The sequence below is a fragment of the Alosa sapidissima genome, chromosome 1 (assembly GCF_018492685.1).
Source record: "Alosa sapidissima isolate fAloSap1 chromosome 1, fAloSap1.pri, whole genome shotgun sequence".
In the NCBI taxonomy this organism is placed as follows: domain Eukaryota; kingdom Metazoa; phylum Chordata; class Actinopteri; order Clupeiformes; family Clupeidae; genus Alosa; species Alosa sapidissima.
This window is the reverse complement of record NC_055957.1, coordinates 24,158,172-24,180,953: the sequence shown is the minus strand read 5'-3', so window position 1 is coordinate 24,180,953 and position 22,782 is coordinate 24,158,172. Positions and strand designations below refer to the sequence as shown.

At 48.8% G+C, this 22,782-nt stretch overlaps 1 protein-coding gene across 10 annotated transcripts in view; it reads right to left on the bottom strand.

The window, feature by feature from the left end:
- Positions 1-22,782, bottom strand: part of lef1 (lymphoid enhancer-binding factor 1) — a 38,249-nt gene that overhangs the window by 12,175 nt on the left and 3,292 nt on the right. For all 10 annotated transcript variants that reach the window (XR_006034279.1, XR_006034280.1, XM_042105439.1 and 7 more), the window contains exons 3-6: positions 21,925-22,049; positions 5,505-5,637; positions 2,656-2,746; positions 781-900 (exon numbers count right to left, since the gene is read on the bottom strand). Coding sequence is in view for 8 of the 10 variants with exons in the window: in XM_042105439.1 (XP_041961373.1) it covers positions 781-900; positions 2,656-2,746; positions 5,505-5,637; positions 21,925-22,049 (469 nt within the window). In the remaining 2 variants the exon portion in view is untranslated. The remainder of the gene's footprint in view (positions 1-780; positions 901-2,655; positions 2,747-5,504; positions 5,638-21,924; positions 22,050-22,782) is intronic.

Genomic DNA, 22,782 nt, shown 5'->3' with positions numbered 1-22,782 from the left:
AATGGCGAGGGTCTGTTTCCTGTCGGCCAATGGCAGAGCTGCGTGAGAGCGCTCGAGTGCCAGAAGCGGTGTGCGGCAGCCCCTTTAATCACGTCCAGTTGGGTGCCTTCATGCAGAGAGATTACTTCACCAGTAATGGCAACCAAACCTTTTTCCTTCTCCCTTTCCTTCTCCCTCTCCCAGCCTAGATATCTCCTAGAACTCAAAGTCTTCATCTTTCAGTCTTCCACTCTGTGCCTGTCAGTCTGTCTGTCTCAGTCTATTGTCTCTCCCCCTCTGAAAGGCAGAATGAACCCTTGTCCCTGATGCACTGCAGAGAGCGGTGTGTGGAGCCTGGCGAGCAGACTTGAGTATGTGCAGTGCAGGTATGGTGCGATGCCTGTGGGGAAATGGAGCATGGGGCCAGGTCTTATCAGCTCGCCCCGGCGCTCTTAGCTTATCACCGCTCTCCATCTCGGTAATAGGAGTGGAAATTCTGCAAATGATTTTGTTCGACCGGGGTCGTCTTTTTCTGGTCGACTGCACTCCGCAATACCTGAAGGTATGTTTGCACACTAAACTACTTCCTCTGCACTGACTGGAGCCAGTGTGATTCGATCGAACTGGTGTATGAGTAAGTGTAAGAGAATGAGAGCAAACGTGTGTGTGTGTGTGTGTGTGTGTGTGTGTGTGTGTGTGTTTTCTAGGGATGGGGAATATGATCGGGTTCAGAAACTGAACATGTCCCAATTTGTTAAAAGTCGTCATGAGTTGTTGGTTGGTGAGTCTGGCAGGTCTTACATGTGCATCAGATCGGTGTCGTGATGGGGCTCATGTTTGACCTGGGGGTTTACGATAGCAGGGTGCGGGATGCCTGTGGCATGGGGGCCGGGCGGACCTGGGACCATGTGGTGGGAAAACCTGAAATGAGAGGAAAGCAACAAACAAACATTCTCATTTAGAAGGAACTTTGGTTCCTGACAATAGTGGTGTGCTATATTGTGAGAGTGTAAGATGTAATGAGACCAGACAATGCATACAAAGGGGATGTCTAACACAGGCATGGGATGATGGGTATTAGTGGAGAGAGCAGTGCTTCTGCACCGTTCCTGTGAGACAGGGCTGTTCTGACCCATCTAATGCTCCTCTTCCTCACCGCCTCTCTGCCGCTCTCTCAGGCCCTCCCTCAGCTCTGCCTGGGAACCAGCTAATGAGTGCTAATGAAGTTTGCCCTGGTTGTGAACAATGCTGCGGAGAGTAAACAAGCATACAGAGCTTCCCACAGCTGCTTCATTACCAAGTAACGAGCTCTCAGCTCAGCCACCACTAGTCCTGAAGATTGGGAAGCTGGGCTGGGTGTAATAACGTTTATTTATGTATTTATTTGTTTGTTTGTTTGGGGGAGGGGGTAGACTGTACCACTAAGACAACTTATATGTTTGACATATATTGTTTTCTCCCTATATTTATGGTTTATGAAGAAAGGATTATTCAGGATCCAGTTATCCATTTGCTGAGTACTTGGGTACAGGCATAAACAGCCTCTGGCTGTCCAGTATGTCTACCACAGCGGAACAAACAATGAGTAAAGCCCAGTCATTCCAATAAAGTGGAGTTTATCCTGGATTCTTCCAGGTGACGGTTGCCCCCAACATAACCACTGTACAATCCAATCCATTTCATTGTTTTTCATTATGTACTTCTATGTACTTCTTATTGGTACACTACTGCATTCATTCCATTTTTTTACATTGCCAAAATAATGTTGAAAAGGCAGAGAATAGTCAACTTTGCAAGTCATGTCAATAAAGCCTCATGAATTTTAATCGAAGGACCTATACCACAACTTCACGATCACTAGTCTAAAGCAGCTAGACATTCAGTTCAAACTCAGTTTGAAAATCACCAATCGCTCTCAAGTTTTGGTTTTTCCTAGTTGGACCAAAGATGTCCACTGTCTTTGTTCTGTTGGACTCATTAAGACCAGCTCATCTCTTGGAGTGTGGAGAGGCAGCTCTGCTCTGCTCTGCTCTGGCTCGTCTAAAAGGCTTTTGGAGTAGCCCTGAGGCAGCAGTGGCGGCGGCAGCAGCAGCCTCTGAAGAGCCAGCTCTGGCTCTCCTCTCCTCTCCTCTCCTCTCCCTCTGCTCACATCTGTCTCCACTCTGCATGCCCACAGTACCAGCGTGGCGCTGACAGGCCTGAATCGAGCCTTTCAGTTCCAGCGGCACTCGCTCTCCCCACTGCCACGGCACCATCCAGCACGGCCCACCGGAGACAAATTTGCACTTGAGAGATGCAGAGGCATGGCTGCGGACCGCGTCTGTTTGACATGTGCACCAGGAGAGCGAGAGGCGCAGGAGGGGGGGCAGCACAGAGTGGCTTGTGAGGCTGCGGCAGTGGAGAGCTGAGGAGGAGAAGAGGAGGAGGGGAAGAGGAGGGGAAGAGGAGAGGAGGAGGGGAGGAAAGGAAGAGAGGAGGGGAGGAGGGGCCTGGGGCTGGGCCGGCCTTGGGTTCACTGCTGTACTGTACGCAGGCCCGCATAAGGAAAAGGGCTCCATCTTGATCCCACGTTCCTTTGTTGAACAGTGTGCCAACTGACTGTGTGCCTGTGTGAGTGTGTGTGTGGAGGGGGGGGGAGTGAAGTGAGTGTATGCCTTCATGCATGCCAGCACTTACCATCCCAGTGGTGGAGTGATCTGTCCAACTCCTCCTGGGGACAAGGGATAGAAGTTGGGAATGTCTTGACCATGATGATGCCTCTGCATACCTGTGGAAAACAATGCATGTTACACACCTAATGATTTGACCCAATGCAATCGTACGTGTCCTATCATCGCACACTGCACACCGCTTCTGGCACTCCCATCAACGACCAGACTAGACTAAACTAATGACTAGTTACTCTCATTCCATTAGACAACCTTTCAGCAACACACACACACAGCTTGTCACTTATGCAGCATGACTGAGCATGGGGAGGCATTAGACGTGTGAGATTGGGCATGCGGTGCTGGGGGAATCGGGCAAGACGTCAGGAGAATGGGCTGCGTCCCGCACAGCAGTCCCTCCGGTCCGGTGTGCCGCGTAAGCCGATCACCGGCTAATTAAGGACGCTTTTGCGCTCAGCTAATGCTCCCTCTCGATATGATTCATGGCGCTATGACTGTCACTCTGCCTTTGGCGCTAAGCTCTTCATCAGGAGGGCTCCTCTCAGGATTCAAGGTCAGGAGCTTTGGACTCGTTTGGTGAGACGAGGAGAGAGCACCGAGGCCTCTGCGATGGATGGCTCTGTCTGACTGGCATCTCCTCACAACCGCAAAGCCCCGCAGCTATGCACAGGCTCACACACAGGAGGGGGGGGGGGGGGGGGGGTGAGGAGGGAGAGAGAGAGAGAGAGAGAGAGAGAGAGAGAGAGAGAGAGAGAGACTGCCTCAAGATTAACACCATCTCCTAATCCCAAATGGATCCTGGCTTTTCTACCCTGCCCTCCTTTCAAACTGGGCTCAAAAGGGGTCTACCCCCATAGTGAGGGCTTATATCTGAAACCACTGTAGCAGTCTCAGATTCCTCCACTGAGAAAGAGCGCAAGAGAGCGAGAGTGCGAGAGAGAGCAAGGGGGGAGCAGCAAGAGAAAGATGGAGAGTGAGAGAGGGTGAGGAAGTAAAAGTGAGAGACAACAATAGAAAGAGGGAGAGCAAAAGAAAGAGTGAGAGAGAGAGAACAAGACAAAGCGAGAGCGAGAGAGCGAGAGTGAGAGTGAGAGCGCAAGAGAGGGAGCTCACTTTAACCCCATGGCTGCTAATCTCCCACGCGCTTCACTGTTTCACCACCTCCTTCAGGGCAGCAGGGGAAGGGGAGAACCAGAGAGGCTCTACACAACACCCATCAGTCACACTAACACCCAACACTACACACAACACTACACACACTCCTGTCAACATACTCTCTTCTTAGTTCCACATGAGTGAACTGACGGATCAAAACTTCAGAGTGTTTCATGATGGCTTTTCCTTGTCAAATTAAAATGTAACCGCTGCTTGACCCTTCAGCCTGCAGTGTTTTATGTAATTAACTCCATCAAAATAAGGTTTTGCAGACTTAAACAGCACTGCAAATGCCAACTGCTGCTATGCTAAAATGTAATGTATATAACAGAAAATATGGGACATGAGGCAGCACTGACGAATACTAAAATAAGACTGATTTGTAGAAAGAACCAGCCTTGGCCCAAGTCTTAATCAGAAAGCACCTCAGATGAAAACAGACATGGCGTCCGTGACCTCTGATATGGACCACCCCGCCGAGCCCATCTCATTGCTGTGCGAGTCCTGCCCTAAACGCCAGCTCCTAAGAGCGTCCAGGCACCTCACTAGAACGCGGCGGCCCCTTTGTTCCTCCGGCTCTCCTCTGGAATGAACCACAGCACCACGTGAGGGCATCTAATTCAATAAAGATGGAAGAGACCAAAGCCAATCGTCTCTTTCTGCCGGCTCTTCACATGTTTACTTTTGCTTTGGGGTTTTGCCATTCTAGCCCCCTCTACATATTGCATCTGCATCTCTTCAGAGTGCATTTTGGCCAGTGGTTCCCTTGGTGGTACTCAGAATAATGTAATCCAAAAGCTCTTCTTTGAGTGAAGCTCTTTTGTATGAACGGTACGGTGTTTATATAGCCAGTGTAACAATAGCACTATATGGTTTTATGAGCCGTATTAGTTGTTTATGCAGTGACCATGGTGACCGGTCCTCAAGTGACCTCTGGTTAAGTGGAACCAGACACACAGGTCTAAAACATTACAGTGGGAGATGAATGCAGACACCTCAACATACCCTCTACACCAAACCATATGGTGAGGGAGTGAACTGGTCTTCGTATCAGATCCATTTTACATCTCCCACGGGGAACTCTAAACCTGCGCATGGCTTACTCACACACCCACCACATTAGCGTGCGAGTTCACAAACACCAGTTGTGGAGTCCAAGCATGTTGTGAGCGAGGGCAGCCTGGGTGGACTGGGCTTGTGTTTGGAGGCGTGCGAGATGCCGCTGTCTGATTGTGGCGTGCGGCCCTGTGTGGGATATTTATAGCTCCTCCAGACCTCCTCTGCATCATCACATCCTGTCTGCGCGCTCCCTCCCTCCCTCCCCTCGCACTCCCTCGGTCGCTCCCCCTCCTTCACTCCCTCTTTCTCTTTTAAGTGGTGGAGCAGATGAGTGGCAGCCGGAAGGAACAGGGTGCACATATGGAGGCCGGCTCGTGCGGTGGAGTGGCTGCCAAGCCCCTCTGCCCCCCTCCCTGCCTCCCTCCCTCCCAGCCTGCCTGCCTGCCTCCCTCCCTCCCAGCCTGGCTCCTCCTGGCTCTGCTTTTGTAGCGAGGGAGATGTGTGTTGTGGTGGATTGAAGACCTACAGGCCTCACGGAGCCCTGGGTTGGACACAAAGTACTTCAGGAAAAAAAGAAAACAATTCTGAAGATTGGATTGTGAATTCTGAAAACTAAAGCAAATGGTTTACCGTTTACTGTACCTTGCTTGATGTTCATGTCCTGGGGATGGTGTCCAGAGTGGGGTCCCGGAGCGAAGTGCTCATCGCTGTACGTGATGAGGGGGGTGAGGGGATGGACTGCGTGGGATGGCTGCACCACTGGCACCTTGTTTGACTGCAGAAGACAGGGATGCAAGGGAGGGGGGAAAGAAAGCAGAGAAATATCATTAGGACACGTCATCCAGTCCATGCAACTCACTCCTCCTGGGGGTCAGGACAGGGGGAGTGTGAGTGTGCATGACGGCCCACGCACTCTGTGGCTCAGAGCCAAAGCTTTCAGAACCCATGACCAGTCACAAAAGTGCTTCAGCCTAGACCGACCAGCAAAGGAGAAGAGACTCTTTGTGTGAAATAAATAAATTAAATTATGGTTTAAAAATAAAATAAACACCTTAGAAAATAGCAGCACAGATGTTTATTCAGACATAAGAAACATCACTCTGGTCCCTGAATATTCCACTGCAGCAGCAAGAGACGGGTTGGGGGGGGGGGGGGGAGTAAGCAAGAGGAGAAGGGATTGGGGGAGAGAGTGAGTGAGACAGAGAGAGAGGGAGGGAGAGAGAGAGAGAGAGAGAGAGAGAGGGAGTGTGGGAGGGAAAGCCACAGGGCAGAAGCAGAGCAGAGGTCTTAGGGCTTGAGATCAAAGGGAATCATTAGCCGGTGAATAAGGGGAGTTCATTACAGAGCCAGGGCCGTCTGCGGTGGAACTAAGCAGGGTTAATCACGTCAGCAGCAGCCTAGCCACAGCCCCCCTCCCTGTCGCTGACTCACACCACCCCCCCCCCCCCACACACACACACACACACACACACACGCACACAGCTGGGACATTCAGCCTGTCCATCTATCCTCATGAGTAGTCACAACACACGCGGTCCTGAAAAAAAACACAACGTCCTGCTACAGAGTCAAGGACAGTCTTCTAGTTCAGCTTTACTTTCCAACTTCCTGCGCTGTGTAACAATCTAACCATGCTACTCAGCTACTCAACTACACTCTATAATGCCCCCATCCCACAGGCAAAGATGAGGGAGAATGAGTGGTGTGTCCTAATTTGTGACCAGTGTAACCATTCTGTGAAAGCTAATTGGGCAGAGAGAGGTGGTGGACGGCAGGTGGGCTTTAGGAGAAGAGAGAGGAGGGGGGGGGGGGGGGGGGGGGGGTCACCTCAGAGTCCCTCCCTGGCTGGCACCACCCCACCTCCTGACGCACCCGAGGAATGTCTCACGGGAAGAAGGGTTGGGGGGGGGGATCTGGTCCCAGGCTAAAGACCTCGGCCATGCCACCCTTCACTAAACAGAAAGCTCCGGGCATACCGGGCATTCCGGAGGTGACGAGAGGCTCGAGCTTTAAAGCCCTGGACAGGTTTATGGCAGCTGAATGGTCCAGTCCCCACCTCAACAAACTCGACACACACCCAGTCATTCACACACTAGACTCTCCACCGCTGAATCACTGCTGTGGCAAGTCTCAATAGTAAACACGGTCATGCTTGACTGGGATATAAACACGGGGAAATAAGATGTAAGGACTAGAGATAAAAGCAGATCCAGTGTCAAAACAGTGCAGGTTAACTGACCCTTGCGCTGCAGGTCAGAGGTCAGGGATAAGCTATGTGCAGGAGTAGCTTTAATGAGCCTTATCCTACACGAAGACGGCTAATGAGAGGCTAGCCTCCATAGTGATGCGTGATCAGGGGCCTCGAGGCCATAGTGACAGGTCTGTGCTATTTAGCTAAATGATAACGTTAGCATCCTCATCCCTCACTCCCATTTTATGCTTTTCAGATCCCATTGGCTTCTCCTGTGGGAAAGAGATAAGACGTGGGAGGATTTTCATTTAAGCTACAGTCTCTGTCTCTGGAGTCAGAGAGTAGGACTGAAGGGGGGAGGGTCTTCCGTCTCTGAAAAACACACATGCAAATGAATCTGTCTGTCTCTGGCCTCAAACTCACACACCACACACACACACACACACACACACACACACACACATACACATACAGTACAGTATATATGGAACAGTATTAGGTTGGTGACTCCCAGCCCCCATGAAATGTGCTGGGCTTAAAGACGTGCCGTCCGCCATATTGGATAGGGTCGCTTTTGTGCTCCTCCAGTCGCAGCTGTCAAAGCCATTTCTCTCAACTTCTTAATAAACTCCCTTCATTGTGCTCTACTTGTGGCTGGAAATCCACCAGCAAAACTGTAGGCCTCTGTGACCAATACATCATCGCTTAAGCCCGTGTGCAACGCTGCAATCGAGCGCCACTTGAACCACCAGGAAATGAACCTAAAATTACCAATTAAATTGGAACACCGTACATATAAACTGTCGGTGTGCTAATGTTAGTGGCTTGATGTTTTGCCAGCAGGACCAACCCAGCACTAATAATTACAGGGAGATGGAGGTTTCTCTGGTTGCTTTTAATACAGTCAGGAAGGGCTGGGCCCACCATGGTTTCACTGATGGAGGGGGGAGGAGGAAGCAGAGAGAGAGAGAGAGAGAGAGAGAGAGAGAGAGAGAGAGAGAGAGAGAGAGAGAATGGAAAAAAGGAAAAAGACGAGCGAGTCATTCAGGGTGATCTAACACGAGCAGCAGAGACAAGTCAAATCCTTCCAGGTGGTTTTATCAAATGTGGCGCCTGTCCTCTTCCCCTTCCAGCAATGTGTCATATTAAACAAAAACACTTTTGCTAAAGCCCCCCAGGGAAGTGGTTGGACAGCCTTGACTGACCACAGTCTCGGGTCATGCGATGTCATAGCGATTTATCCTCTGATCCGGCCGCCGTGAAACTTTCACAGGCTGGGCGGTGGGGATGGAGGTCCCCCTTTTTTTTTTATTGTGAAGGAGAAATAATAGGCTTAGGCCTTTCTATTCATATTTTCAGAGAGGCGGCGCGGATTGAAAAGAAGCGTTTCCATTTGGAATTTTATAACCAGGCTTGGCCGGGGCCCTCTTAAAAAGTGCCTCAGATGTGGTTTTAAGAGAAATTCATTGTGCGGAACTCAAACTGGCAGCAAGCCTACAGAAACTCCAGCACTCGCAGTCAGACACAGAGAAAGACAGAGGAAGAGAAGGAGAGTGAATGAAGAGAACAGGAGAAGAGGGGAAAAGGAGGAAAACGGGAAAGATAGAAAGCCAAGGAGGGGAAAAAAAAATGGAGGGAAAAGTTTTAGCAGGAAGAGAGCCAAGCACTTGGGTCAGGCGCTAAAAAGCCCAAACTCCTCCCTCATAACCCTGGCGATTTAGTTCCACTCACACAGAATAGTCCAACACTTTACAGACACGGCCTTTTGGAGAACCAGAAAACACGTTAGCCATGTTTGCTTAAGGCAGGGCAACGCTCGTCCATAGGCTTTTCCTCCTCACCCTTCGGCATGGCGCTCTTGCAAACTTGACCTCAACGGAACCCGCCAACTGCATTCTGTTTTTCAACAGCCCATTTAAAAGTGCCTGCAATCTCTGTTGAACTCCAATCACATCAACCCCCCCCAACCCAACCTCGAACCCTCACTGACGGCACTTTAAACATTTCCAGAGAATTATCTTAGCGTTCCCTCAGCGTTCTCCACACGCTACTAGACCCTTTTGTGCAACACTCAATTATCCCGCTTGTGCGTTGGGGGGGGGACGGGGGGGATTGGGATGTGCTGGAGAAGGGGAGCGAGGAAGCTGGATTTTTATAATAATCGCTTCCCACTTCTGTAATTTATATGCAATGAGGACTCCTCATGCCCCCGGCTACAATCAAGTGTGTGTTCAAAACGGTACGAGGTGTTTTGCAAACAGTTGGGGAGATGGCGACTGAAGTGGTGGCGTCGGATTCCCATGCTGCTAAATCTCTCTGAAACCCCCTCATCCCCACTCACCCTGCCCAAAGCTCACCTGCGCTCTGTTTGACTTTCCACACATATTCAAACAGACAGGCAGAGAGGGATGTGGAGTGTGTGTCATTTTCTCTCTCTTTAACTCCCTCCTTCCCTCACTCCACTCAATCCCACTCTCTCTCCCTCTCTCACACACACACACACACACACACACACACACACGCAAAGAATAAGGCTTTCGTTGTCTCTTGAGCAGGAAGATGTTCCAATGTGAGCACACTGCTAATAGATTAGCCTTTCACAACATTAAAACATACCCTCCCTCCACACATTAGTTTACAGGCAGAGCAGGGTTTTCACTGACTAAAGCACTGTTTGCCTGATGTTTGGATGGGCAAAGAGAGAGAAGGAATAAAATAAAAAAACGACACACCCTGTCCTGCTCCGAACAGACATGGAGAGCGCAGGACAGACCAGGTGTTCCCACTCACGTCCCGAGGAATGCATGACCTTTCAAAAACAAAAGGTGAAAACACACAACTCACTAGAGGGGCCTCTCACACGACCAAAGATAGTTTCAAATCAAAAAAATAGAGCAGAGTGGTACGTCTCCCGTCAATGAGAACAGGCTTGACCGAGAGAAAACTTAAATAAATAACCAATTAGCATTCAGTGTGAGGGGAACGAGGCCTCCGGTCTTCAGTGGAGTGTTGAAAATGGAATGTGTTATTGGCAGGATGGCCTCTTGGCCGTGGGGCTTAATGTAACCGAACCCAATTAATGGAGAAGAAAGGCGAGCCAGCATCACGCGCCACGTGCCCTGGGTAATGAGACGAACAAGGGGATGGAAGGAGAGAAGAAGGAGGAGGAGGAGGGTAACTCAAGGAAAGACTGCCCTGGAGAGAAATTTACATCCATGAAGCCCCCCCCACCCCCCCCCCCCCCTGCTCTACTTTTCCCTTTCTTCTGCTCAATGCCTCATCAGTGATCCTCCAACGCAGATGACTCCTCTGTGAGGGGACATGGGACATGGGACAGACTTCATCTACACATTTTCATTGGTGGACAAGAGTGTGAAGAGCTTAAAAACACACGTCTGTATTGAAGTGCCATCCATTTTCAAATATGCTGTGTTTTCTATGGAAATATATTATTGATGTGATACACTAATCTCCTTTAGATACTAGCTACAAGACTTGTTTTTCTCCAGCGCTTTCCATGTCAAGTCTGTCCTCATAGAATACAAGCCAAAAAGCACAGAAAACCACTGATTGAAATGTTCTGCTTTCTGTTCTGTTTTATGTAAAATGGTAGTATTTCCATTTTAATTGTTATGAGAAGGCTAAGTACAGGAACTTGAATAGTAGAGAGGGAGAGAGAGAGAGAGAAAGAAAGAGAGAGAGAGGGAGGGAGAGAGAGAGAGAGCGCTCTTTTCAGGCTGTCATCTTCAGATTGAATGCACCCCCCTCCCCCCCAAAGGAACTCACATCAAACAAATCCCGTTAACGCCCAGAGAAAAACCACATGACCAGCATATGTGGCCCCGGCGCTTTGACAGACGCAAACCATAAAACAAACACACAGTGATACATCCATGGCATGCTTCCAGCGCCTAAGAGACTGCATGGAGTCTCTCGCTCTCCCCTCTCTCTCAATTACACAGCCAGCTCTAAATCATACCACTGCTCTCTCTGAGCTAGGCCACACCACCATGCCTTCGGCTGGATTTATTTGCACACATAATTTGTCACGGCATAATTGAAAATAAATATATAAATACATACATAAATGCATACATAAATGCATGCCTAAATAAATAAATAAATGTGTCCTTGGTTTGATTGGGCTTGCAGTATGCCACAATAGTGTCACATCATTAGTAGCATTGTTTGCTGCTCTCGCCTCCATGATTGCGCTCTGATCTTTTTTGGTGCTGGAGAAGAGATTGCAATACAGATTTAATTTCTTATATCCAAGTTTGGCCCTTGCTCGTATAGACTGCTTCCCACGTCAGAGGTAGATAGATAGATAGAGATAGATAGATAGATAGATACTTTATTGATCCCCAGGGGAAATTCAAGGAGGTGAAGGTTGTGAGAGGGTTGTGTGGGCGTCGTGTTTGGGATGTGAGGGCTGTGGATGGGTTGTCTGTAGGTTTGGCGGAGCGCTCGGCACCCCTGCAGCATGTTCACCTTGCGGCCGGGCGCAGGGCTCATTATCACAGCAGGAGCTGGTCACATCAAAGCACCGAGGAAAGGTCAAACATTCCACTGAAGAGGCACTACCAGCAGGACTGACTACTCCCACTGACCAGAGCAGTGTGTGAGGAGACTACCATGCACTCACACACATACACACACTCAACAATTTCTAGAATGTGCCAGGTCTCTCACACACATGGTCTCTGCTATATGCAGGATCATTGTGCAGAACTCCAGTGCATAGGCACACACCTCCCTGTGCTTGAGGGGGACAGGAGGGGAGGGGAGGGGAGGAGATGAGATCCACACTGCGACCTTCTGGTCTCGTGCTCAGGCCCCACATTTTGACATGATCAGCATGGCAAATGACTCCCCTGCAGGCCACACACCTGGAGCCCTGGAAAAAAACACTACATGGAAATATACCTTCAGCTGGTTTAGCACCGCTACTGATGATGCAGTGCCCCAAAAGACGGAAGAAGGTCGACGGTCTGTGTGAACCCATACAGCAGTGCCAACATGCTGAGCAGCTTTATGTCTCTTTCCAATCGCAATCGCCTGCCAGCTCTCTGTGAAAGCTATTTATGGCAACTGGCAATTTTGCATAAACAGACTGTGCGCGTTTACCGTTAGCTGACTGAGCTGCTAACCAACTGCTCCACGAAGATGGAACCCATACAGAACTGAGAGTCATCAACTGTTGGTTATCCTCACCCCCCCCTCATCTAGCACTCTTGCACAATGACAAGGGAACAAAAGCATGATAAAGACATGCATTTTAAAAACTGCTTGTATAGTCACCCCAGAACCAAACCGCATGCATAAATCTGTGAATGGTGAGGAAATGAGGGGATTTGCCTGCTGTGCCTAGATAGAGGTGCTTCCGCATTCGCACAGGTAGGGTGCACGTGAAAGACTGTCAGTCTGGATTTGGGAGTCTGGTGGTGATGGGAAAATGGAGCTCTGGCGGCTCTTTGTGAGGGTCTACCTGAGCAGGAGGCTTACTCTCAGCAGCCCACAGACTCCCCCTGGAAACACTGCCATGGGAGGAATGCTCACAAGCTAAGTGACGACAGGGCGGACTCTGTGTGTGTGTGTGTGTGTGTGTGTGTGTGTGTGTGTGTGTGTGTGTGTGTGTGTGTACGCACGCGCAAATACCACATTTGAAATGAGAGGAAGACGGGATATGAATGGAGGCTGCCTGGCATGCCGAGTAGTGACCTAGTTTCACAGACACAAACATCGGCACCAGGCTTTCTGCTTTGGCAGAAACTACAGTCAGGCATTGGGCTAGGCAGCTAAATTACAAGAACAAAAAACAGCAGGGGAATGGGCAGCAGAATAAAGCAATAAGGCAGCAGTGACACACTGGGTCCAGTCAGGCTGCACACTGGAGGTCAGTCAGTCACTGCTCAGAGATTCTGCAACGCGAACAGGCCATCAACAAGCTCATTCACAGAGTCAGCTAAACCCACACAGCTCCAGGCCTGACACCTGCCTGGCGTCCTGGGTGAACTTTTGACCCCTCTCTGTAACACGAGCCTTGGCCTCTTCACCTCAGCACACCACCTTTGAAAGCTCACACCTAAAGGGGGTCCACTTCCCCCAGTAGCTACCCTCTCTCTCGCGCTCTCTCTCCCTCGCTCTCTTAACAAATGATACCCAGCACTACTCTCTGGTGGAGCTTAATGGCGTGGAGCAGGGGCTTCAGAACTGGCACTAGCTCACACTAAACATTTACAAGCTCTGGGAAAAAAAAAACTGATGAAAGAGGACCGGGCTTTCACTTGGTCACGTTAACAGTACTACAAAGCAGTGATAATTTGATATGAGTTTTAAGGGCATCAATACAAGCTAGGATGGGGATAACGTATTCACTGAATAAATACTATTAATGGGTTTCTCGGTCATTGGCTTTTATAATAAGAAAGCAACAATACCATGTTAGTAGCTGTTGAATAATGTGGGACTACTTCTATGCACTGAAAGGGATTACCTAGTTAGACACTGCTTTTCAACACACTAAAAAACAGTTTCAGGGTTCTCAGCTTTTGTGGCCAAGGATGCAGAGAGAGACAGAGAGAGTGAAAGAGCAAGCGCCAGAGCCAGAGTGAGAGAGAGGGAGGTAATCCCTGGTGAACAAATGGCTATTCTCCTCCCATGTATGACTAGGGGAACACTTCACCAACCTCTTGAGAATCAACTCGCCAACAAGAGTGTCCCCTCCCCCTTGCCTTACTTTTGTCGGAGCTCTTTTGTGGCTTTTGTCTGACTCTATGCAAACAGCACAACGAGTGTGTCCAAACATGGCCAAACACAGGAGTGAAGTAGGCACTGGGCCTTGCCTCTATTGTACGTCATGCTCTCACTATTGGATCCAAGACAAAGGTTAGGATCAGGGGGGCAAACCTTTAGGCCAATTCAACTTCTGTGTAGGCCGAATCCTTTTGCATGAATTATGGCCAGCTGACAGGGAAAATTGAAACATTGCTTCTTAATAATCAAGAACAAATAATCAGTAAACTTAAATAGATCAAAACATAAAAGGCAGTAAATATACAAGATCTCTTTTTGAGGCTAAGCAGCTGGGCAGCCTGCTGAACAGATTAGTTTTTATCTCAGAATGCAGCATCGTGGCTGCTATTTTCTCTAGAAGACCCAAGGGGAGAGGAAGGGCAGTGATCTCATCCAGGTCAGTGTGACCCCTCCGTGATGCCTCCAGGAGTGGGCAGCACATCAGAGGAATCACCTGCACCTCACAGGCCCCAAGAGGAGCCGTGGCATCAAGGTATGCCATGGAGAGTCTCGAAAGTGGATCGTTCTGCGCATGTATGCTGTGTCTTCCGGAGACCTTGCACCTTTTCCATTCTCTTTTTTTTTACCCAGGATGCAGTGTGTTTTTGTGATGGTAGCACGTTCTTTGGCTGCTTTGATCTGGCTGAGGCTCAGGGCCAGCAGAATCGATTTGATATTTTGATGCATTGTTTGATGGCTGGCAACTCAAAGTGGCAGCCTCGCCTCTGATGTCCCTGCTTTGGGTGGACATGAAAAGGTTCACCTGCCCCCCCTGTGCGGGTAAGGCCATCCCAGCCCCCACCCCGTGGCCACAGCCCCCGAATCAATCAAACCCCCACTGGTTGACAGAGAGCTCCCCATACAAGTTTAGACAGAAAAAGCTGTTGTGTTTATAATGAAATGAGTCGCAGCACAGCAAAGATAAAAATGAAAATAATCCTGTTGACATTTAAAATTCAGTTTTATCACTCAAAACCCCAGTATAACTGAGCCAACCAGTCACACTACTTCAGCATGCTCCTGCTCCTGCTCAGTGGTGCTAGACTCTTAGTAAATTAACAGCCATCAATATCTTTGCCTCTTAGTCCTTTAACAAAGCTGGAAATCTAATTTTCTTAAATGTGTACATCCCATGGGAAACGGAGTTGCCTTTAATAGCCACCGCAGAGGCTGATCAAAGGCACGAGTCGCACACACAAGCCCTGATCAGATGAACAAACACATTCTTGCGGAATATTTTTATGGGTTTCATCATCCTGCATCAAGTGACTGTCGTGGAGTAAACAAAGAGCCGCTCTCCTTCTACTCTAAGAGCAGCACTCACTGCACAATCCTGCAGACAGCACAGAGGAACAAGGAGAAGTGAAACAAGAAAGAAAGAAAGAAAGAAAGAAAGAAAGAAAGAAAGAAAGAAAGAAAGAAAGAAAGAAAGAAAGAAAGAAAGAAAGAAAGAAAAAGTAAGTGTAAGTCATACACATAGCAGACCTAAGACAACATTGTGAACAAAAAGCTAAATTTCACTAAATTTAAGTGAAACTAAATTAAAAGGCGCATTATCACAACTTTGTCTGAAAGCAATCAATATTTTCTGGAGAACACAAAAAATCCCCCTGAGAAGGGGAAAACTGTCAATTAAAAATGCTGTCCTCCAAAAACAGAAAACAAAAACTCAACTCACCTACAAATGAGCAGAGAAAAAAAAAAAAAGAGGAAGTTTGGAGGAGTGGGTTGCAGTAGGAGAAGGAAGAGTGGACGCGTGTTAGTTAGTTTGTGGCCGTCTCGTCTGTGGCCATTCACCCATCACTGCGGGCTCTCTCCAGCCAGAGCAAATTGGGCGCCTAGGGAGAGGTGGACACTGTGTGCACCAGTGCCAAGGGTGGCAACAGGGCGGCAAGGGGGTGGGCTCTGGGCACACGCTCCGCCACAAAGGAGCGCCTCGTTAGCTCGCTTGCAACCTCAGTGTTCACGCCACCAAAACAGCCCCCCGCGCTAAACACGGGGACATCTGCAAGTGTAATCACCCCTTTGTGTCCCCATTTTCTGCTCTGCTGGACGGCAGCATGGCTCCATTTTCAGCGCCTGCCTCCCTCCCTCCTTTCCTCCCTTCCTCCTGCCCCACCTCCCCCTCGGTCCGGCCTTCCTTTGCTGGGGAGACGGACGGTGTGTCGCGGAGATTACAGACACAGTCGCTCAGGTAACAAACCCACTAATCTGAGCCCTCGTTGAATTACACATAATTGCTCCGGCACTGTGATTGATTTCAGCCTGGAAAGGAAAAGACTACAGCCCCCCCCCCCCCTCCCTGCCTCCTTTCCTCCCTCCCCATCCTCCTTCCAACACACACAACCCTCCTCCCTTCCCCCTCTCTAAATCCACCCCCCCCCTCTCTCTCTCTCTCCTTCCCTCTCCCGCTCTCTCTCTCCCTCTCGCTCACGAGCAGCAGCCAAGCCTCTCCATCTAGTAGGAGGCAGGAGGCTTTGAAGAGATCAAAGCCAAGGCCGCGAGCAGTTGCGCGCCCTGGGAATACGCCGAGCCTCTCTGCTCCTCAGCCCCATTTTCCAGCGTCATGTCGGATTGCAGCTGTATTGCATTTCGCCAGTTTTCTTAATGCTCTTGGTTTTGACTTTGACATCAGTGATCCCCCCCCCCTCCTCTTCTTCAAAAACAAGGGGGAGAGACGAGGGGTGAAAAAAGGAGTGAAAAGGAAGAGAGAAAACTGAAGGAGCAAAATAAAGGGGTGGGGGGACAGAGAAAGACAGAAAAGAGGAAAAGAAAAAGAGAAAGGGAAAGAGTGGAATAAAAAGAGAGAAGTGTAGAGCAGGAAAACAGAGGGTGCGAGATCGACGGAGTGATTTTTATTTTCACAACTCCGTAATTGGGCAGTTCAAAGGGAAGGGGAAAAAATACAGCATTTGTTTTCAATTCAGGGGCAGATATGAAAGGAGCGACAAACGTTTATGGGTTTCCCAAAAATTAAAGACAGGCTCTTTTAACATTCAAAGAACAGGGTGTTTTTTATGGACCAGACCACACAAAATGAATTGATAGCAAAGCCCTCCCTCCTTCCCTCCCGTTCTTCCCTCACAGGCTGGAACAGAGTCAGAGAGTCACAGAGAAAGAGAGAAAGAAAGAGAGAAAAGGAGAGAGAGAGAGAGAGAATTCAAATGAAAGGCAATGAAGACGACTAGAGTTCAAGAAACAAAAACACTGTTTCTCATTGAGTCCCTCTGTATCTCTGTATCTAGGAGCTTGAATAAGGCTGGGGGAAAAGAAATGGTTTGATGTGCACAGTACAAGAAAAAAAAAAAAAAAGAGTGAAAGGAAAAAAGGAGTTGTATCCATCTATCCGTTTAACAGCTTGGCTAATAAAGCCTGGTGGCAAGGCACCCTTTGTACTGCAGCACTGTAAGGGCCTTTACCAAACTCCTACACCAGGGACCATTAATATTTCAGCACTGTCAGATCCACAGAGCATGGGAGGCTCCTTTACTCACACACCCACAGCAGAGCAAAAATAATGAGCTTCTGAAAAAAATATGAAAAGAGCGAGCGAGCGAGCTAGAGCAAGTAAGAAAGAGAAGCAAAGAGGAGAGAAGCGGAGAGGAGAGGAGTGAGAGGCAAAACCTCTTGCAACAGAGCTGCTATTGATCATCACTCCACCCTCGGCTCTGAGAGAACTCCTCTTGCTTGTGCCTCCCTGTGAAGTAGAGAAGAGAGGAGAGCCCCCGCGCCCCATGTGCATACCCCCCCCCCACCATCAAGCCAGCGGCCACCCCGTCACTCTCTGACACCCTGATCAGAGCGCCACGAAAACTTTCACCACCCAAAATCTACATTTAAGGACCTCAGTGAACAACCACATGACTGACTTAAACAACGAGCAAGGAATCTTTAACAACTGTGAGCAAGGAGTCTTTAAAAGACGTGTTTGTTTTCTTCAAAATGCAAAAACTTCAGGGATCCGAGCGCTGCCGTTCTCCTTCATTTCCAGCAACAAAACCCAAACGTGATGACATCTTCATCTGAGGCAGCTGTGTTTGGGATGGCAGGACCACGCTGTGATGGAGACAACAGCGACAAGCGTTGGGGAGAGCACCCGCAGGGGTGTCGTGGAGGTCAGCCCCGGGACCACGCAGTCACAATGAGGACGTCCGGCGTGATGACAACTATGACATCGCGGCTCCGCTGCTCGAGGTCGCGCTCGGGGTGCGGAGTGACAGGAGCCCGGCAGCTGGTCGGGCAGGAAGGAGAGGGAGCCAGCGGCACAGCGGCACTCACACACAGCCCACAGCTGACCAACACACTGGGCTGCACTCACACTCTACGTAGCATGGCCACGTTTGAACTATAGTTCCGACTGACAAAACAAAATGATTGAAAATACTCTCCTAATTGGAAACTTTCTGCAAATATTTGCGATATTCTGATAGGATATTGTTTTGGAAAAAAGGAATTTATCTGCAGATCTAAACATCTGTGTATAACACACACACACACACACACACACACACACACACACACACAGAACAGTCAACTTCAGCTGCCATATACTAACAGCTAGGTTTTTCTTGAAGGGAAAAAATCTAAACCAAAAGAATAATTAAGAAGCCCACATAAAGAAGTGTGGCTTTCAGAAAAAAAGCCCTTTCCTCATAATCGTGATGCCAAGTACTTTGATGTTGCCATCTGATACAAAATGTCTCAGCTGTATTTTGCTTGAATAGGACATTTCAAAAATGCCAAACTCAAGACATTGTTAGGGGTCGCTTTTCCAAGAAGAGAGAGGACACATGGATCCAATATGCCGGCGTTTCTTTTCTGCAACATGGCAGTGTTGGATGCAAATGAGGTATCGATGGCGCTGTTTATAAGGCCTGGGTGTGCTGTGCTGGAACACTTGAAAGGCCTGGGGGCAGGAGCGCCCTGTGAGGTCCAGGCATGTGGGCGATCAGGAGGAGCTGGAGAGCAGATGACACGAGGGCGCTGCTGTCCCCTAACGTTACGCCGCGCTACAGCACAGCACACGGAGAGCACAACGGAGCTCTGTGCACGCTGGCGAGCTCCTCATGCACATGACCTGAGCACACCGCCGCCTCCTCCTCCACCTCTCAGCTCATGTGCGTATGGTATGGGACAAAGGGGTGGATACGGTTTGTCTTAGGTAAATATTGAACAGTGCATACATGTGGACATACACACACAGACACACACTTTGTGAAATTCATGAATTTGAAGTATTCATTTGAAACATGAATACTATTTCTCTGGTGCATTTTTATTTAAATCTGCCTCAGTGAGAAGTAGAGGTTGTGAATTGAGCCATGTTCAGGATAGAAACAACAAATCCTACAATTAACAAATACAGCACAGGGAAGTTGTGTTTTGGTTTGCTGGGAGGTTCCCGTTCACACACACACACACACACACACGAGCCCAGGAAGGTGGAGAGACACACACACACACACACACACACACACACACACACACACACACAAGCCCAGGCAGTGTTGGGTTAAATCCTGTTAGTAAGCCTGGGTTTGTGGGGCTTGTGATTCCATGGCACATCCGCACGGTGCAGGAGATCCGTCACGTCCCACATCAAAGAGAAGCGGGAGTTTCTCCCCACAGCTTTATGGCCACTGGGTCCTGGCGCTGGGGGAAGGGAGACTGAAGGGGCAGGGACCACACCAGTGCCAAAAACCTGCTTTAAATCTTCACCAGCAGACCCATTTACACTCGACACCGAAGGCCAACACACTGTATGGGCTGGCTGGCCGACCAGAACACAACTCTCCATACCTGACACTGGACTGTGTCAAACTCAAAATACTTTTTGACAAAAAGCCACTACTGTGAAGATAGTCAAACACAGTAAAAGTATATTTCCAAACAATAGGCTAAATGCAACTGGACAATGTTTTTAAGAGGATATTAGGGGTCAACTTCAATAACAGGTCTTATCATGAGTACTCAACAGTCCTGCTGAGCAATGCATCACGCCAGCTCGGTTTAGACGAGCGTCCAGTGTTAGAGGCCTCCTTAGGGTACACACAGTCCGCAGACACCACAACAACAGCACTACTACATGCATGTTTGCCTCTGGAGTGCATTAACAGCTAGAGCCTAAAGGCTGGATGTTGGATGTTGAACGTTGGTCCACAGGCTGCTTCAAGAAATGCGAGACGGCAGTGCACGCAGACTTTGGTAGTGACCAGGCGGCAACCAGCAAACAGAGAGGCAAACAATCGCACACACTTTAAACAGTCCAATATGTGAAAGTAAAACCTCGCACGACCTCCTACAGCTGACACACACACAGGGGACAACATATTATGCCATCAAATGAAATCCAAACACATGCCACCCTTCTTATCCAACAGATTGGGTACATTGTTTTTAGGTAGAGTTACTACAATTCCACAAAAACACCACTTTGTTTTACAATTAATTAGAGCCCAACCATTGATGAAATACGGGTTTCGAGATAGGTAAAACAGCGGAATCGTAGTCGTCGTCACACCAAGGCCCGTGACGCTGAGGGACAGGGCTCTAAGCTAACCCTGAACTGTGCTGCAGAAAGCGACCCCTGTCAGAAAACAGCAGCAGAAACAACAGCAGCAGTGCAACTGGGTGGGCAAGCAGGCCCAGGAATGTCATGGTCAATGGAAATCCATCCAAACTTGAGGGGGTAATGAGGAGGAGGAGGGAAAAGGGAAGCTGCCTTTGATGTCCGTGAAAACCAATCCCAAGCCTCGGAGATACTGTGTCTATCCACATATTTGATCCATACAGCAGTGAGGAAGAGTGTGGAAAGACAGACAGACAGACAGACAGACAGACAGACAGAGAGAGAGAGAGAGAGAGAGAGAGAGAGAGAGAGAGAGAGAGAGAGAGAGAGAGAGAGAGAGAGAGACTACGGCCCAGTGAGTGACAGCCCAGGCGGATTATAAAAATGATGACTACTGTTTCATTTGAGAACTGGCAGAACACAGTGACAAGATGGCATGGTTAATAATAATAATTCATTAACCCAAAAACATGCTTCAGACTGTCTCATATCACATAAAACATGCTTAAAAGAAAGAGTGTAAAATCCCCACAGTAGTTAACTCATCAGCCAGCATCAGAGCAGAACTCTCTCAGTGCACATGCCTAAATAACGCCGTAAACACACGTTTTCACACTGGTCTCACGCTTTCAACTTAATGACATCAAATCCAACTGATGGTCTGAGGACTATCCCACTGCCTTCTAAACACATCATCCCAGTGACATTGGAGCAGAACTAGCTTTGCTGAGGTTTGGTGATTGTCTGCGATTTTTCACGTCCAGGCATGGCGACAGCCACCTGTGTTAACTCCAGCACCGGGTGCAGACACGGGCGGCAGCGCAGCAGACGCTAGCGAGGGGCTTTCGCACCCTGAACAATGCATGTGATGAGTGCGCTCTCTATGCTCCACAGGCAGGCCTGAGCTGCAGCCACAGCCTGCTGGCTCCGAGAGGCAGCCGGCCATATCCAGACAGGGTGTCTTCCTCACACAAAAACCACCAAACAGGATTAGGGTGGGCAGCTGCTAGCGTGTCCACCGGCTCCTTTTTTACATTGTCTGTCTCTTTTTGAAATTTGCAAACAGGACAGATGGAGAAGTAGGACTGTGAGGACCAGAAGATCCAGCACAGAATGTCTTTTTGTCTCAATACACACAAGCAAAGCCTAATGCTGACTGTATAAACTCCATTTCAGAGATGTGAAGGAGATGGTGTGCAATTTAACACGCCATGGCTTTGTGTCTGATAATTTCGGTTTATGTTTTGCAATTTGCGCGTTCCCTATGCAATAATAAGAGCGAACACATACGACCTGTGAGATAGGACATACCATGTAAGAACGTACAGCAATGTCCAGCATCCAATTAAAAAGTGACCATCAAAAAAATCACAACATGAGCTATGGGTGGGTAGAAACCCTACTGAAAACTTGACCCTGAACTAAGATGGGAGACAGAGAGCACACTGCATCTGTAAAGCCATATGAATGGGGAAATCAGGAGTGCAGCAAGAAGTAACATAACTCACCGTTCTGGCCATGGGTGGTGAGAGTGAGCCGTTGTTCATGTACGAGTCATTGTTCATGTTCATCATGATGTAGCCTGGATAGCCAGAATATGGGTGCCCTTTGTTGTACATGTCTTGATGCTTGCCTGTAAAGGGTGACAGATGAGCCATTCATAAGCGATAGGTTTCAGACTGAGGACACTCACCTAAAGCTATAGAAACGTCACATAACATTTATGCATATAAATTCAACCATTACATGTAGACATTTTGCTACAAGTGAACCATGCTAATACAAGGGAAATTAACCACTGAAAAAAACTAGCATGATGAAGCTAGCTTGTTTGTATTACTCTAATGTTAAAAGGGACAAACAGACCACATACTAAAGAGTTTCTTATTATGAGTTTATTTAAAAGTTTTCTTATAAATGCCAGGGAAACTTAGTTAAGTAGTACGATTACACTGAATTAATTTGACCCGTTTCACTATGCCTTTTGTTTGTGACCTTGTCTCGCTTCATGGGAGGAGGCCGATGACATTCAATGGGAACAATGGAGCCCCTACGTGCTAATTAGCCACAATTAAGGGCAACACAGACTCGTGTCAAAACATGAGGCGCCCCCACTGTTTGCTGTCGTCTGCCATCAGAGTGCAGCATGCTCCTCAGGACGGAGAGCTCACTGGGCCCTCGCCTGTAAAGGGGCTGCCACGCGCGTCTCAGATAGCCTCTCTCTACAGCAGTGAGAACTGGAGGGGCATTGACGGCACACAGACGGGTGAGGTGTTTGGAGTCTAAGAAAGGTGGGGGTATATCCACAGAAACATGAGCACAAAAGGAGGCGACACACTTCACGTCAGTGCTATTGTGCCCCGGCT